The following is a 17,300-nucleotide window of genomic DNA, read 5'->3' on the forward strand; positions in this document are numbered from 1 at the left end:
AGGCATGACGAAGCGGATATCATCCTCTTTTGGAAGGCCAAACAAAGTAGTTTCGCTTTCACAACGAAACACAGCGCCTTCATGACATGGCGGCAGCGGCAACAACAAAACTACAGCGAGAATAAAGTTAGGTCTTCTTTCTTTGCGTGAACATTTGGGCGGCATTATGCAAATCTTCCCACATCGTGACGTAGATATGTGGGGGCGTGTTAGAACGAGCCGTTTTAGGTAGGCGTGGTTGACTCTTAACTTTTATAAAGAATATCTCTTTGGATTTGAGACTTTAGTCTTTGCAACTTTACAGATCTTCTTTATGCACCAAGTGCTTGTAACACTTCAAACTTGAAATCGCATCATATGACCCCTTTAAAGTGTTTTATGTGTAATTTATTTAGATAAAATAGTACTTAATTTGAATATTGGCCATTAATCAATTATTGCCAGAACACAAAAATTAAACAAAAATATCCTTGACCATTCTGCATATTATAGTTAATGACACATTCAGTGGCATTTCATCATCAGTGAAGTAAAAGATGGCATGATGGACCATATTTAAATGTGAGGAGGGGAAAATCATTCAATAGTGACTTAAATTTGGTCTGATTCTCACAAAAAGTGATTGAATGGAGTTTTTAATGAAAGTTTCTTCTGTGTGATGCTTCCTTTAGTGTGGTGCCAAGTCCAGGTGGCTTGTTTTTGCACACGCAGACTGTAATCATTATTGATTGCCCTTCTCCACTCTGGGTAACCAATGTTTTTTTCCATTTTCTATGACGGTAGGCACAAAAGGACATTTAATGAAAGTTGACTGTATTGGTTTCTCATTAGATGTCAGATGTGTTTTCATAAACTCATACAAGCAGAAGAGTATTAAAGGGGTCCTATTATGCTCTTTTACAAAGTCTTGATTTTGTTTTGGGGCTGTACTAGAACAGGCTCTTATACTAGGTTGTTCGAAAAACACATTATTTTTCATGATTGGTCCACCTTAATCACTGAATAATGCAAACCTTTTTTTATTAACCATTTAAGCAGAAATACACCGTAAAAAGTAAAAATAGAGTAATTGTTATTTAGACCATCATATCTGACCGATTAGAGACAAAATAAAGCAAAAGAAAAGCAATGTTATGTTAACACAATCCAGATTAAGGGCAAGCGTCTGGTGCGGCAGTGTTTTGAACCCTGAGGTCATGGCAGAGATATGTCTGCTGAAGTTCAGTCCAGCTCAATCAAAGATATTATGGGAATGCGTCTTGCTGCCCCTGATACCAGTGTTTAGAAGGAGTTAAGACACCCTGTTCCTGACCCCGCATGTGGAAGAGAGGGAGGTTGAAACGTGTTGACACTGAACAGCTTCAGGTTGTTTGGCTAGTCTTTATCATATGCTCTATTTTAAGTTTGCAGACTTCCTGGATTTGCTTTGTCTTATTGGAACCACAAACTCATCTTGGACATTACAATGAGAAAATCTAATAAGGCATGTTCGTGTCTGTGTGCACTTGATACTTTTCTGACTTACAGTTCCCAATTAATTCCTTGGCAAGCATGCAACCACATATTCAGGATTGGGGTAACTAAATGCAATAATTTATTAAATACTGTGGAAAAAAACAACTTTGATGAACCGCTAATTACTAATTGGGCCCCCCTCAGTGTGTACTGTGGTTTTGGGGCCTGCTTTGTAGTTAAGGAATAGATCACCCAAAAATGTTTGCTGAAACTTTACTCACCCTCAGGCCATCCATGATGTAGATGAGTTTGTTTCTTCATCAGGACAGATTTGGAGAAATTTAGCATTACATCAGTTGCTCACCAATGGATCCTCTGCAGTGAATGGGTGCCGTCAGAATGAGAGTGCAAATAGATCCATAAGTCATACACAACTCCAGTCCATCAATTAACATCTTGTGACGTGAAAAGCTGAATGTTTGCATGACAAAGTCCTCTCTGTTGTCCTCTAACTTCAAAATCTACCAACATGTTTGTTTATAACAGTTTCTGACTGTTTTTGCTTGTATACTCTGCTTAATCTTTGCATACTTCTCTCCTGATTCAGACAAGATGAGTTTTTCATTGAGTAAAAAGCGATATTGTGGATGGATGACTTGGATTAGTTTCTTACAGAAACACAGCTTTGCACTTCACAAGATGTTAGTTGATGGACTGGAGTTGTGTGGATTACTTGTGCATTATTGTGATGTTTTTAATCAGCTGTTTGAGCTCTTATTCTGATGGCACCCATTTATTGATGAGGATCCACTGGTGAGCAAGTGATGCAATGCTAAATTTCTCCAAGTCTTTTTCGACAAAGAAACAAACTCATCTACATCTTGGATAGCCTGAGAGTGATTACATTTGAGCAAAATTTAGCACATTTTCATTTTCTGACAAATTATTCCATTAACCCTCAGTGATTCACTATAGCAACACTTGTTTAAAACAATTGCATAATAGCTATTTCACTAAATATGAGTTAAAACTATATAAAACATCAGCTCTCCTTCTGAAATGTATCATAAAAATAGTTTGGCAGACATTTATTACAGAAACTCCCAGAATGCCAGGGTTGCACAACAGACTCCATTGAGTAAATCATAGATAAACTACTCCAGATGATTGTCAGCATAATCTAATGAAACTTTATTAGAGTGCTCTGAGATTGAACATACTGAAAATAAAACATAAATCATGAATTTTATAACAAGTGCTTCTTAAAATCACACAAAAGAAGATCTTTTGAGTGATAACTCAATTTTTTTTATGTCCATACAATAAAAGTTAGTAGGGTCCAGTGCTGTTTGGATCAAGTAAATGATGACAGAATTTTTGGGTAAACTATTGTTTTAAGGGAACAGCACATATATTATCAATATCAATGTTTGGGTCTCTTAAGATGAAAGAGTAAGCTGTCAAGTTCCATATTGTTTGATGTTGTGTTCTGCTTTCATTTCTAGCTCGTGTGCAATGTCCTGATCTTCTCCTGCACTAATATAGTTGGCGTGTGCACACACTACCCAGCAGAAGGCTCACAGAGGCAAGCCTTCCAGGAGACCAGAGAATGTATTCAAGCCCGCCTGCACTCTCAGAGAGAAAACCAGCAACAGGTGAGAGTCGTCCAGATATCATGAGAGCACATTTTAATTTCTAGTGACATTCTGTGAGTCTGAAAGATTTAGTATGAAGATTCTCCAGGCACAGATATATACACTATCATTCAAAAGTCATTAGTCAGACAGATTATTATTGATCAAATAAATCCAGGCTTGGTGAGCATAATGGATATCTTTCAAAAACATTTTAAAAATCTTACATTTCTAAGTACCATAATCAGGTACCCAAAGTACCATAATTAATACCATGGTATTTATTTAAACACCTGGGAGAACCATATAAAAACTGAAGAATATTAGCATGCAACATTCCGTGCAAGTTTCTTTTTGTGTGTGTGTGTGTGGGGAAATAGCCTCAGATTTGCTTGGAATGAAGCTAAATGAATGAAAAGTCTTTCAGCTGGAGTTCATTCATATGTCCATTGATTTTCAGTAAAGAACTGAAACCGTGAGAAAACTAGTGCACGGAGACATGCAGTGCTGATTAATTTGTGAGATTAGAACCACGTCTTAGAACAGTTCATAGTGGCAACAAAGTAAAAAAAAATAATGTCAGTTTCTGCAAACACAGAAGCCCACAGAGGCCATTCATAATTTTTTCAATAAACATATAATTTTTTTTTCATATCAAGCATTTTGAAAATAACACTATGGCCTCTAGATGACTTACCAGTATTAAATAAAAAATTTTCTTACCACAGTTAGTGTACTATATGGAATATTTATTTGTGTTTTTTTTTCTTTTCTTTTGTTTGTTTGTTGGTTCTTTACTAATTTATTTTATATATTGGCTCTTTTTTTCCTTTATTGATTATTTTATTTTATTTATCAGTTCTTTTTATTTATTTGAATTTATACAGTGAATAAAAACTGTACTTTTTTAGTTTCTGTATAAATTCATATAAATAAATATACAAATAAATAAAAATAAACCAAAAGCAACATTGTTCAGTATGTATGTATCGAAATACCATAATGTTAGCATCTGATACCATCACTGGTACCACAGTGCTTTTAGTAAGTGGTATAGGGCTAAATTAGAATGAATGTAATTTTCTACAGTGTACTTCAGTTTTCTCTATTCCTGACTTTAAGATGATACCCATGTCTTTCGGCAGAGAAAAATGGATTGAGTAGATACACATGGCACTCTTCTCTTTGTTTCTACCTGTCTTTCCCTTACTATCACTGTCATCATTTGCAGGAACGCCTCCTCCTCTCTGTGCTTCCTCGAAATGTCGCCATGGAGATGAAAGCCGACATAAATGCCAAACAAGAGGATATGATGTTCCACAAGATCTATATTCAAAAGCATGACAATGTGAGGTAAGAGTGACTCCTCAAATAGCCTGAAAGACGGTAGTCAGTGTTTGCATCTCAAAGCACTTTTAAAGCCTTTTCAGTCCACAGTAATCATTGCAATTATTTTTTACTATAATTATGTTAGTACTTAGTTAGGTTATGAGATGAATGCTTTTCCAAAAACCTAGTGAGCGGCCCTACACAGTTACCCTCTTGGTAACTGAAAATGGAACATCACACGCAAACACAAAATCTGCACCCATTAGCATGTTGCTCAACTAACAACATGATACTATCACATTATTAGATGTAACATTTTTGCATTGCATGAAATATTAATAGGCTATATTTACATTTGTGAGCATTTCTCTCAGGCCATCTACCATCTCAGATGTTATTTATTTATTTACTTATTTTATAGTATTACTTATTTTATAATATTATTTTATAATGTAATTTTTGTTTATAATGTTTTTTATTTATTTTCATATATATAAGTATATACTGCTTCAGATTTCAGTGCTGTCCTGATAGGCAGCGTACTAGGTTTTGGAACAGAGCTTGTAAGTGTTTTATAAATCTGATAAGTGTTAGATATTGCACCCTCTTGTGGTTTTAGAGAAAAAACACTCGCCATCTCTTTCTCTGGCTGACCATCCATGTGTCAAGGCAGCTCTTCTGAGCGTCTATAGACACTTTCCCACTGATTGCATGCCGATTTCAACAGCACCAGACTGGCTGGATACTCACAATCACAAGAGGCCCTATTAGGTGTAGCCTGTTGTTTTACCTCATGTCGGTCTTTGATTTGTACTTCAGCTTTAAACACAGCTGTAATCTTATGAAGACTTGAGAGTTTAAAACCATGTGGGTCTCAGGTCGATGACAAAAGACAACTCTGGAATCCATGTGATGAATTATGATTCTCCACGGTTATAAATTCTAAATCTGGAGGGTAGAAGATTAACCCAAGAAATAAAGCGGTTTGAAAGGGGAGGAGTTGAATTTAGCACCAGAGTGCTAATGCACTGCTACTGCCCGCCACACCATAGTACAGCTTGAACTAGAACACAAATACACAGAATTTTATTACAGATTTTTTCCCCATAAACAAATAATAATTCAAAACATCATCTTATATATTCAGATTAATTTTGATTATTTTTTTTATTTATTTATTTTGTTGTTGTTGTTGTTGTTGTTGTTGTTGTTGAAAAGCTTCAGTGAAATTTTGTGAAATGTTTTTATATGTAATGATGGCTGATTGCGCATATAATATACATTCTAGATCTGTAGCCGCTCTGTTTTCATGAGTAAATTGTCAAAAAAGTGACCAAAGCACTTTAAATGCATATTCTGGATTAAATTCTGTTTAGCATTTCCAAATTCACGGTTAAATGGGTGTTCATACTGATTGTGTTTTTTAGTGATCAGAAGGCATTTATTTTCACCGAGAGTACCACATTTCCAGCAATGTGATTTATTGTTGATGAAACAAAGTTGAGCAGAGCTTTATACAAACTTTATTTTTTAACTTTATGCAACTATCAATAGGAGTACAGACAGTGATCCGGCACCTGATACTGTTAAGTACAGCAGCAGTGCCTACTAGAAAACAACAGCACAGAGACTCTTTGACCTCCATTGTTTTAATGGCTTGATTTTGAGGCTTGATATTCTCTGCCAGCCCTTTTCTATGATCGAATAGAGGGCAGACTACAGCAACAAAGGGCAACATGAACTTGGGCTTTGTGAGCCAGTGGGCCACGCCACCCACGCGACTCCTGGCCCTCTGGGTTGTTGTCTGCAATCGAGGGTCTGTCTCTTATCCTTTTCCAGTAAAGCCCCCACCAGATATGTTCCATGGTCAGAGGAATTACGTAAGTGTGCAGCCAAGCGATATCTCGCTAAGCGGAATATTGATAGGTTTGTACTAGAGGACCCAGTGGTACCCAGTGGTTTAATTGCTGAGGACAGTTACATAACAATGTCTGTGTTTGAATCTTTGCTCTTGAGTGAAACCCACACTATTGTGGGAAGAGGAGGCTGGGAGTTCTGCTCGAGAAATGAACTGATAGTTTATCTGTGCGGCACCAGCTAATTTAAACAGTAGTGGACATGAATGAAATTCTGATTTCTGATTTGAAATTCTGATTTGATATTTTCATCAATGGGGTCACATTCTAGGCAAAAGCAAGTCTGATTAGCCTTAGAAAAAAATAAAATGATCATTTTATTTTATTTTATCGTTTACAAATGAATGTTTAGACTCTGACACAATTTTAAGGGATTTTCCATTACATTTAGCCAAAAATTAAATTTTCAGTTTTTGTTCCTTGAACCATTTCTAATCCCCGTTTGTCACATTTCTGTGACTAAGAAAGCATGGATTGCTGTTTAGGTCTTTACTCTTGCTTAAACATCCGTTAATTTGTCCTTAAGTGAGTGGCAGGGCAAATGAAAGTTGTTTTTTCCTCCCCAAAGGGGACATGAATAACTCTGATATCCATTTCTAGCTATGCAGCACGATGAAGGACGACACATGCATGTGTTCTAACTGTGTGGCTTAAACGAAGAAAAGTCTGTAAAAATATGCTGCAATGTGCCATGTTAATATTGTTTTTTAAAAGCTGTTTTACCCATATTTTGAATTATGTATTTAATTCTGTTATATTTTAGGGTTGAAGGAAATGTCTCTAAATTACCAGGAAAAGTACTGGTAATTTTCAGTGGATTTGCTCAGATGCTGTACATTTGAAATTAATTTGATATACTAGAAGAAACAGTTTTACTTCTACAAGGAAACACTATAGTTGTGAGTAAAATATTTTACTTTTTTTTATTTATTTCAAATATTTGTTTAATGTGTAATTTTCTACAAATCACTGGTATGGAGGGAGGCAGATTTGACAGGCTTTTATTCAACAGCTGTATATTCAATATCATTATTCAGCAATTGTAGAATCAGTTTGAGTTCCAGGGGCGATGGATCAGGAGGTCAGACCTCTCAAGCAGTGACCCTTGATGGATTTAGGGGGCCATGTTATATAAGCAGGAAGTGTGACTTTGTGCAACATTCCATCCAGGGGCTTTTCTTTTTTGGCTGAAATGGTTTTCATGCTGATGTCCCTAGACAGACTATCGCTGACCAGCTACACACTCCATTTATTAAACTTCCTGCCATTTTATTAGCTAATTTTCCTGTCAACACTTTGCTAACTCCCAATATAATTTTGTATGTTCAGAGAGCAGCTACATTTGACCTTAGGGCTGCTGTCACCACAAATTCATTAACATTGCTGGCAAGAACTATTGTTTTGCCCCCATCAACACAATATATATCTCACCAGCTTCTATGAGAATAATCAGTATACAGCATGCATAATCATTATGCTTAGTATATTTGTAAAATAATTATTATTTATATGCTACCGATCAAAAGTTTGGGGTTAGTATGTTTTTTATTTTTTAAGAAATTAATATTTTATTCAACTAGGATGCATTTAATTGATCAGAAGTGACACTAAAGACATTTTATAATGTTACAAAAGATTTCTAATTCAAATAAATGCTACCCTTTTGAACTTTCTATTCATCAAAAAATCCTGAAATGTAATAAAAATGTATCACGGTTTCCGTGTATCACTGTTTTCAACATTGATAATAAGAAATGTTTTTTAAAGCACCAAACCAGAATGATTTCTGAAGGATCATGTGACTATGAAGATTAAAATATATTAAAATAGGAAACAGTCATTTAAATTGTAATAATATTTCCACAAAATTACTGTTTGTATTTATGCTCAAATAAATGCAGACTTGAGCATAAGAGACCTTCAAAAACATTAAAAAAATCTTACTGACCCAAAAGTTTTAAACTGTAGTGTACATTTTTATATTTTTATAGTATATAAAAGTGTATCTAAAACCGTTTTGAACTTATTTTTCTTCTTTTTCCTAAACAATAAACTATTAAAATGTGATTTTGAGGATGATTTTTCTTGTTGACTGGGATAAATTTAACCACAGCTATTTTCCTCTATGATTGGCATTGCTGGTCTCCAGAAAGCTGACAGTCTAGGCAGTCTTTTCTTCTAGGGTACTCTGGATTTTATTTAATTCTTTGCCTCATGTTTACACACTAAAAGCGTTGGATTAATAGCACCTAATAAAGGACATAGACTGTGTTCGTAATAGCCAGCAGAAATACTCCAGAGGTCGTAATGTGTTTGGATTCTTTTTAAAGAGCCATCCTGCCATTGTGCCACACTGCAGCGACATTTTTGGTCCAGACTGCAGGGAGCTGATGAGTCACCTCTGTGTTAACGATTAAATGAGGTTTAAAGATCCGCCTGAGATGCTCGCAGCAGTCAAGACGCTATCCTTCAGAGAGCACTGCACTCTGTCTACTTTCAGAGTCAACTAACCTTAATCCACCCTCCCAGGGGAGGCCTTTTCTTTGAGCTTTTATATATAGCAACTCTAATAGATCCGTCAGCTATATAGAAACCTTTGATCTATGACTAATATAAGGGTTTCTGCATGCTATATTGTATAAGGGAGGGTTTAAATGTAGACTTAGTGGTGTGTGTGTGCTTTTAGTACATTCAAAAATGGATATTATATAATCATTTGCTCACCCTCACACTATTACAAACCGGTATGCTGTTTTACATAGTAAAATATTAAATTAAATAATCTTTTAGATTGTTTTGATGGACTGTGTTTTTTATTTTTTTATGAAAATTCTGTAATCTTTTGGAATAATATGAGGGTAAGTTAATAGAATATCTCCTTTTGTGTTCCACAGATGATGAAAAGTCATACAAGTTAGAAAGCGAGTAAATAATGAAGAAATCATCATTTCTGAGTAAACTATCCCTTTAAATCTGTTATCTAAAGTTATAGGAGAAACCATAGCAAAATTAGTTCACAAAGTCTTTTCTTATGATCCATGCAGTCATGGATGTCCAGTCAAAGTGCTTGTTTTAGTTTGATTGACTTTTGTTTTTAAACGGCTCCTAAGAGACTCATGTACAGTACAGTCATATGATGCTTTTGTTTTGGCTGTTTTTGATCAGGGCTGATGTAATAAGATAAAAATGATTCCTGTGCTTCATCTTTGTCAGCTTTCAGACATGGTCTCATGATGCTCTTTGAACACTTGATTTACTATGAAAAGGTGGCATCATTAATTCATTACGGTGTATTGACATTGTAGAGTAGGAAGCCGGCTAAATGTAGCAAGAGGATCTGTTGTCCTTTAGTGCATTGAATCGTATCATGTAACTGACAGGGGTTAGTTCAGAGACCCAAATCATTTCCAATAATTCAAATAATCTAATTTGAATAATTAAATCCGGCAAAAAAATCAATTCAAAAATTTGTACTGCTAGAAAGTGAGAGGGCTAAAATCCAATGAAATGCTTGCTTATTATTGCTTATACAATTTGAGCAAAGTTGTCTTAGAATCAGTTGCATTGTTGTTGTATTTTTTTTTCATTTGTGAATAGCTTCGGATTTATATTTAACCTATCTGTGAAACTTGCCTTGCACTATTTGTTCTAATGACATGAATGATACCACAAATTGTAAGGTGTGTTGAGGAGAAATCCCTTTTAGACCATTTTGAAGCTGATTAGCCTGAAGTCTGCAGTTTTATTTTCAGTTTAATATATTTTTTACTTTATTTAATGTATTTAATAAATATTTATTTATAAAATTATTTTATAATATTTAGTTTTGTTTTCAGGGTCATCAAATTATGTTTAAATCAGCTTGTTTAAGATGGTTTAGTTGCTATTTTTAACCATTTCTAGCACTCTGAATATGAAATATTGAAAAATCTGAGCATTTAATTGAGGTTTGAAGGGTATTTTTTGCAAATATGCAGATACTCTGTTCAGACAAAGATTAATTGATTGAAAGCCATTAAGCAGTCAGGCTTTTTTTTCCAGGGAACCAAGCAGCATGTATGCTTTGAAAAAAGGGTGTGGCAAACAAGAACAGCCTGCCCTCTGGGCCGCTTTTAAACATTTCTGGAAATCGTCTTTGATATTGAGTCTGAGCTGAGAGGTCACGCTCACCCGGGTCCTGGGCTTTAGTCAAACCTGGCGATCTTCATACTGTCACGCTAGCTTGAGTGTCAGACCAGCCCTGAGCTGTTAGAAATAAAGCTAGATCAATGTCAGCATTGGTAAAAGCTCTGCAGATGAATATTGAATAGGAAAAGTCATTACAGCCCACAAGGTTTTGTTTTGTCTTTCATTCAAGGTGTACAAAGAAGAACCATATCTGTTACCGGGCTCCCACAGGGGAATATCATGCTTTATTCACTTTCTTGTCTGTGTAGGCCCAACATTCTCATAATGTGAATGTCATCTATTGCTAAAGAGAGCACACACTCCCATCCAAACCTGTCTGCTGTGCCATTGGCATGGTAATGGAGCTGTGATCCTGGGATCACATTAGTTAGCTCATATTGTATCTATGTAAAGTCTGCTTCACAAATGGTCAATTGAAATGAATAGCTGTGGGCGAGGGTTTCAATTGTCAGCCAGGTAACCGTGGCAACCATGTAATATAGGTGAATGTGCACTACACTGATGTGTGGGGATGAGGGCCTGAGATGATTAACAAGAATGACCTGATTTTTCATTAGGTTTATTATTCGTTTGGCAAATGCTTTTATCCACAATGGCAGGGTATATGTTTTATAATGTACTGTATGTTCCCTGCGAATCAAACTCATGACTTTGGTTTTGCTAGCAATTAATATTTCATTATGGGCTTTCTTTGGGACCGCTCTTTTAAAACACACTCACATATATACACACTGTATAGATATATCTATAGATATAGATAGTGTCAGTTATAGCACATCTCAGATTATTTATTGCGTTTGATAATGTTCTGTGTTGATTTTTAGATTTAATCATCTTTTTATGTAACAACAATATTAAGGAGGATTTCGTACTTTACTGTTATTATAGTAGTGAAACCATAAAATCTATACATAAAACTTGAAGACATTTGAAAAGTAGCAAAAATAAATGATGGTGATAGCATGGTAAAAAAAAAATAGTTTCAAGACGGACCTTCATATAACATCAAGAAAAACATCTGTTAATAAAAATCAATTCCTAAAATATAAAAGTGCCCGTAACCGATGAAACCGCTAACTCTGTTTGATGTTTCTCTTTCTCTGCAGTATCCTCTTTGCCGACATTGAGGGCTTCACCAGTCTGGCTTCTCAGTGCACTGCACAGGAGTTAGTGATGACCCTCAACGAGCTCTTCGCACGATTCGACAAACTGGCCTCCGTAAGTGTCCGCAGAACAGCCCTCGCCCTGAGCCAAACAGCTTCTTTTTTGTCGAAACACGATGGCAAACTGAGATGTAATCAGATTAATTCCGCTTGCATCCCACTCACACAGCTGACTGGGATAGAGAAGCCCTCCCTCCTGTCAGATGAGTGTTTGCGATCATGCTTCTCGCTGTTTTCCAGCTCAACTATCTCCTTGTTATCTCCGCCAGTGGTGGTGACTCATTGCAGCCAAGTTGCCATGCATTCGTGCACGTACTCTGCTGCTGCAGAGAGATGCTGTTCAAAGGAGAAACCATCTGTTGTCTGTTCAGATGTTTGCACACTTCACAAAACCTTCGAGCAAAAAGACAAAAAAGCATGCATACGCACTTCGCCCTGATGATCAACAATAGAGGTTGTTGTATGGGCTGCGGGTTAAATGAAGGCATGCACTGGGGTGACATTCAGGTGGCTGTCATAAGACCCGGTCCTGCGGCCGTGAGTCCTGTGCCCAGCCTGAGGCTTCCTCTTCTGCTCTCCATCGGTTTCTTCTCTCCTGTTTTGATGACTTACAAATAGGGCTGCACGATAAATCGCATGCGATATTTAACGCGCATCTTATCAGTAAAGCCGCTTCTGTAATCAGCGGTAAATCTCCATCACGTGCGTGCTTTCACATTGAGCAGCATTAACTACACAGAGCCGTTGTTCACAGACGAGCAGCGCAAAACCACGTTCATATTCGCGCGATTTTTTGCGCAGCTCGTCAGTGAACAACGGCTCTGTGTAGTACACTGCATCTCCACGTGGCGAATGGGCTTGTTTAGATTGTTTAGAGTGCGCATGCCTACGCAGCATACACGCAGTGTACTTTTATCCGGTTGATGAAAAAGAAACTAATGTAGGGCTGCACGATAAATTTCACATTGAGCAGCATTAACTACACAGAGCCGTTGTTCACAGACGAGCAGCGCAAAACCACGTTCATATTCGCGCGATTTTTTGCGCAGCTCGTCAGAGAACAACGGCTCTGTGTAGTTAATGCTGCTCAATGTGAAAGCACGCACGTGATGGAGATTTACCGCTGATTACAGAACCGGCTTTCTGACAAGATGCGCGTTAAATATCGCATGCGATTTATCGTGCAGCCCTACTTACAAACTAAGAAACCTATAGTACTTCAGAAAACACCACTTAATGGGATAGTTCACCCAAAAATGAAATTTGTCATTATTTGTTCAAAGTATCGTATTTGCTGTATTAGTCTTCAGAAGTTGTACAGTGAGTAAATAATGTTTTCATTTTTGATTAAACTATTCTGTTACAAAGTAAGATACCTATAGGACTCAAATAAACAACGCTTAATAGGGTATTTCAACCAAAAATTACATTTATGTCATTACTTTTCACCCTTATGTCATTTCAATACCAGTAAGACTTTTTTTTTTCCTTCCGATTTTTGAAGATTATTCTGGTTGTTCTTTTCCATGCAATTACTATGAATGGTGACTGAAGGTTTCAAGCTTCAAAAACGATGCAAAAGCACCATAAAAGCATCATATATGCTATATTACGCTATATTGCAAGTTATCTGAAGTCGTACTTTATGATTCACAAATAATGACAGAATTTTCAATTTTGGTTGAACTATTCTTACAGTATCTGTTATCTGTTATATCTATTATATTTCCTTTTTTGAAATCCATTTCCAAAAGCTTTTTGTTTAGACTACTCATGTTTTCCAAGCAAAATATCAAGACAAATTGGGTTGGATTTTTGAATTCATGAAAGTGGGATGCCAAACTTAGTACATAAAAAATACACTGTAGAGACAGATTAAAATCTGACATTTAAAGCCATTTGGGAACAGTTAAGATTTGAGTTTGTTTTGTTATCATAAATCATATAAATCCCAATGAAAATTCATAACCTTAAAAGGAAAACCATTTGCGGTATGTGAAGGGGTTTTTAATGGGAGAAAGGCTATGTAACACATTCCCTGTATGGGATATCTACTAATACACATTAATGGCTATGAAATGACATGTAATGCATTAATTTTTAGTTTGGAGTGAAGGGTTTTATATATATATATAAAAAAAACTGTGACCTACAGCAACTCTGTAAAAAATTTGATTATTTGCTCATTGTTGATCCCATTTACACCAGCCCAATCAGCGTTACTCTGTTTGGTCATTCTCTGTGTGTCTGCAGGAGAATCACTGTCTGCGGATTAAGATCCTGGGCGACTGCTACTACTGCGTGTCGGGGCTGCCTGAGGCCCGTGCTGACCATGCACACTGCTGCGTGGAGATGGGTGTGGACATGATCGAAGCAATCTCGTGAGTATTACAGTTTTACATCTGTTCATCAGACAGGAACAGTAAGGCTTTTATGTCTTGTTTTAAATGTCTCCCTGAAAATGTACTTCAGCCAGGAGATACAAAAGAGATGCTACGGTGAATCAGGACCTGGCAATTTCCACAAATATATACACACAAAAAAAGTTTAGTTTCCATAATAATGTGGAATATATACTGGTTTTATGGAAGATTTACATTCGCGCAAATATGTGTGTGTGTGTATAGATAGATAGATAGACACACACATACTACACACATATATATATATATATATATATATGTATATGTGTGTATGTATTTTTGTGTGTGTGTGTGTGTATCTGTATGTATATCAGTGTTTCCCCTGCCATTATATTAGGGGGGCGGCCCGAGGTCAAGTTAATTTTATTTAATTATATTTTCTCTATAGCGCCAGATCACAACAGAAGTCATTTAAAGTTACCTTTCCGATATAACAGGTCTATACCTTGTTCTTTTATTAAGCAAACTAAATAGCCTTATGTTTTTTATCTTATTTACACGACAGCATGTCATTTCGGTCTCTACGTTATGGTCGCGCTCTCTGCATCAACCACAGCGGAGTTCGCGCGCACGCACACACACACACACACACACACACACACACAAGTGAGCACACTTCCACTCCCATTAGTATTTGTAAATAAGCCGCAAAACGATTCATATTTAAATTAATTCTGCGTGTCTCTGTGTAAATGAATGGCACAGACCGCTTTTACCACTCGTACTGAAGCGCGCGTGACGCTTGCAGTGATTTAGCGTCTGCCGTCTCACTAAATGAGGACATAAATACATGAACAACATCTCCAGAACTTTTCTGAGAGTCGCTTCATGAGCATTTGACCGTTTCATTTGAGTAAAACTATCCTCATATCATATACACACAGAAATGTAAAGGTATTCACGGCAACCCGTCAAAATAAAAGTTCGGTTTAACTTGAAGGCATTGGCAGAAATATATTACTATTGTAATCAGTAGAATGTACGTAATAGGCTGCTGCTACTACTACTACTAAAATGATTAAAACCTTATTTTTAAGGAATAATCATCAATCATCAATATTTCTTCAATGTTTTAATTGTAATATTAAATTACCTTTATTTTCCCAAAAAATAAAATTTGTTTAATTTTCATTACTTATAAGATAGATTAAATGAGTTTTATGCCTTAAAAAATGTAAATACACAACACAGAATTTCTGAGCAAAAAATCATAAGGCTATTGTAAGAATAAATGAAACTTATTTTTATGCTTTCAAATAATTAGACATTCTAAAACAGAATTTGGTAACAATAAAACATAAGGTTGAAAAAACATTTCATAGGGCCCTAAACATGTAATATTTGTTAAACTTTTAATAAATTGATGTTAAATTGTTTAAGTTTCATGATTTTAATTAATTAGACATGCTTTTTGATTAATTAAAATAACCCCCCTCCCCAAAAGCCGTAAACCTAGGGGAAACACTGTATATAATAATTAATTAAAATATTTTTCATTAAACATTAAACTTTTAAAACAGTTATGTTAGACTAAATCATGTTACCAATTTTGTTTTGTAATTGTCTGCCATGTTGTTGTTTATTCCTAGAAAATTTCAAGATTTTAAGTTATTTTTTAAACAGGGTTGCCTCAATAAGTAATGAATCAGGAATGAAAAATAAAGAAAAACAGCTCATATGATATTCAATATTTTGTACCCGGTTTACGGAACATGCCTCTGTAACTGCACCGAATGAAAGTTCACAGAAGGGCTGAGCTGAGAGAGAACACTTAATCTAATTGACCTGCTTTTACTAATCGTGACTAAATTGTTATAAGCATTACATTCTCGCTAGAAACTTTGAATTACCCTCTATGAGTTTGTCCTGCTATTCTAATTGGTCAGGTCAGTCACCTCTTAATTGAGTTGTTTCCAAGTTATTTGTCTTGCATGCGTGTGGACGTGTCCACAGTCCTGACTTCTCTAATGTTCAGTGTCTCTGAGCAGTTGTTTGTTAAGGCAGGAATGGTGGTGACTTGCTTTCTGCTCCAATGAGCACGTGTCTGTGTATCTCTGAGCTGCAGCCAACCGCACCAGCACCCCATCACAGGAAGAGACCATTTTTCCGCAGACTTGCCTGTCGTCCTCAATGTTCAAAAAAGTTTGATGGCTTGTTTGCCGTGTGATGTCGGGATCAGAATGTGCTGTGTTGTTAACTTGTTGATGTGCCCAGTGGAAAGGTGCCTTTCAGCGTGCGCTAATCCACCTTAGGACTTTTTCATATAGGGAAAAGTGAGATGAGATGTCAGTGGATAAGGTTATGCATTATATCATATATTAAAATGCCAGGGTCCAAATGTAGGAAATACATTATATTACATTTGTCACACTGAAAAAGAGAGAGTTAGCAAAGAGAAACCAACCGTTAAAAGAAAATGATCACAAATCCCCACATGTTAAAAGCTCAGCATCAACTGTGAATGAAACTTGAAAGGAGAGAGGAACATTTCATAATTCCTGCAATCTTATTGTGTGGAATTTTAATGTCTTTGTTTGTTCAGTCCAGTTTGGGATCTTTTTGTGTTTTGTTTTGCTTTGTTTGTTGCTTTTTTAAAATTTTTTTATTTTTTTGCTTTGCTTTTTGTTTTGCTTTGCTATTTGTTTCTTGGGGGAAAAAAACAATCTAATTCAATTTTATATTTTTAAAAATGAAAAGCAAAAATGTTTAAAGTTCTTTCACCATATTAAAATATTCTGAATACTTAACCTTTTCCTGGCTGGTTATGGATATTCTAAGTAAAATTCTAAGTTTTAATTTAAATAAGACTCATATTTGAATAATATTTTTTTTGTGTTCATATTTTTATTTGAGATGTAAATCATTCGCAGATACACCTGGACATGTCACTGCTTATTATCATTGGGAAAGTGCCATTTTTTTTAGAGATATTATTATTTCTATGAAGACACTTTCTTCTCATTTTAGTTGATAGCAGACACCATGATGTGTCTGCTAATAAGGTTTATTAGTTTTAAATTTGTTTACATGTAAACAACTTTCACAGTTTTGACCATTAAAACTGGAAGTTTAATATCACCTTCAGAGTTCAAATTTAGTATATTGTTAATGTGTTATATCAAAATATATGATTAACTGAATTAACAACCGGTATATCTGTTTTTTTTTTTTTTGTTTTTTCTTTGGCCCCAG

General features: G+C 35.7%; 1 protein-coding gene across 1 annotated transcript in view; it reads left to right on the forward strand.

Annotated features, from left to right (window-relative positions):
• The window catches only part of adcy5 (adenylate cyclase 5), a 91,557-nt gene that overhangs the window by 53,328 nt on the left and 20,929 nt on the right, over nt 1–17,300 (forward strand). The window contains exons 3-6 of the mRNA XM_016520241.1: nt 2,961–3,110; nt 4,321–4,442; nt 11,629–11,740; nt 13,939–14,066. Of these exons, the coding sequence (XP_016375727.1) occupies nt 2,961–3,110; nt 4,321–4,442; nt 11,629–11,740; nt 13,939–14,066 (512 nt within the window). The remainder of the gene's footprint in view (nt 1–2,960; nt 3,111–4,320; nt 4,443–11,628; nt 11,741–13,938; nt 14,067–17,300) is intronic.

This window comes from Sinocyclocheilus rhinocerous, unplaced genomic scaffold (assembly GCF_001515625.1).
Source record: "Sinocyclocheilus rhinocerous isolate Xijiao unplaced genomic scaffold, SAMN03320098_v1.1 scaffold12, whole genome shotgun sequence".
NCBI classification, from domain to species: Eukaryota; Metazoa; Chordata; class Actinopteri; order Cypriniformes; family Cyprinidae; genus Sinocyclocheilus; species Sinocyclocheilus rhinocerous.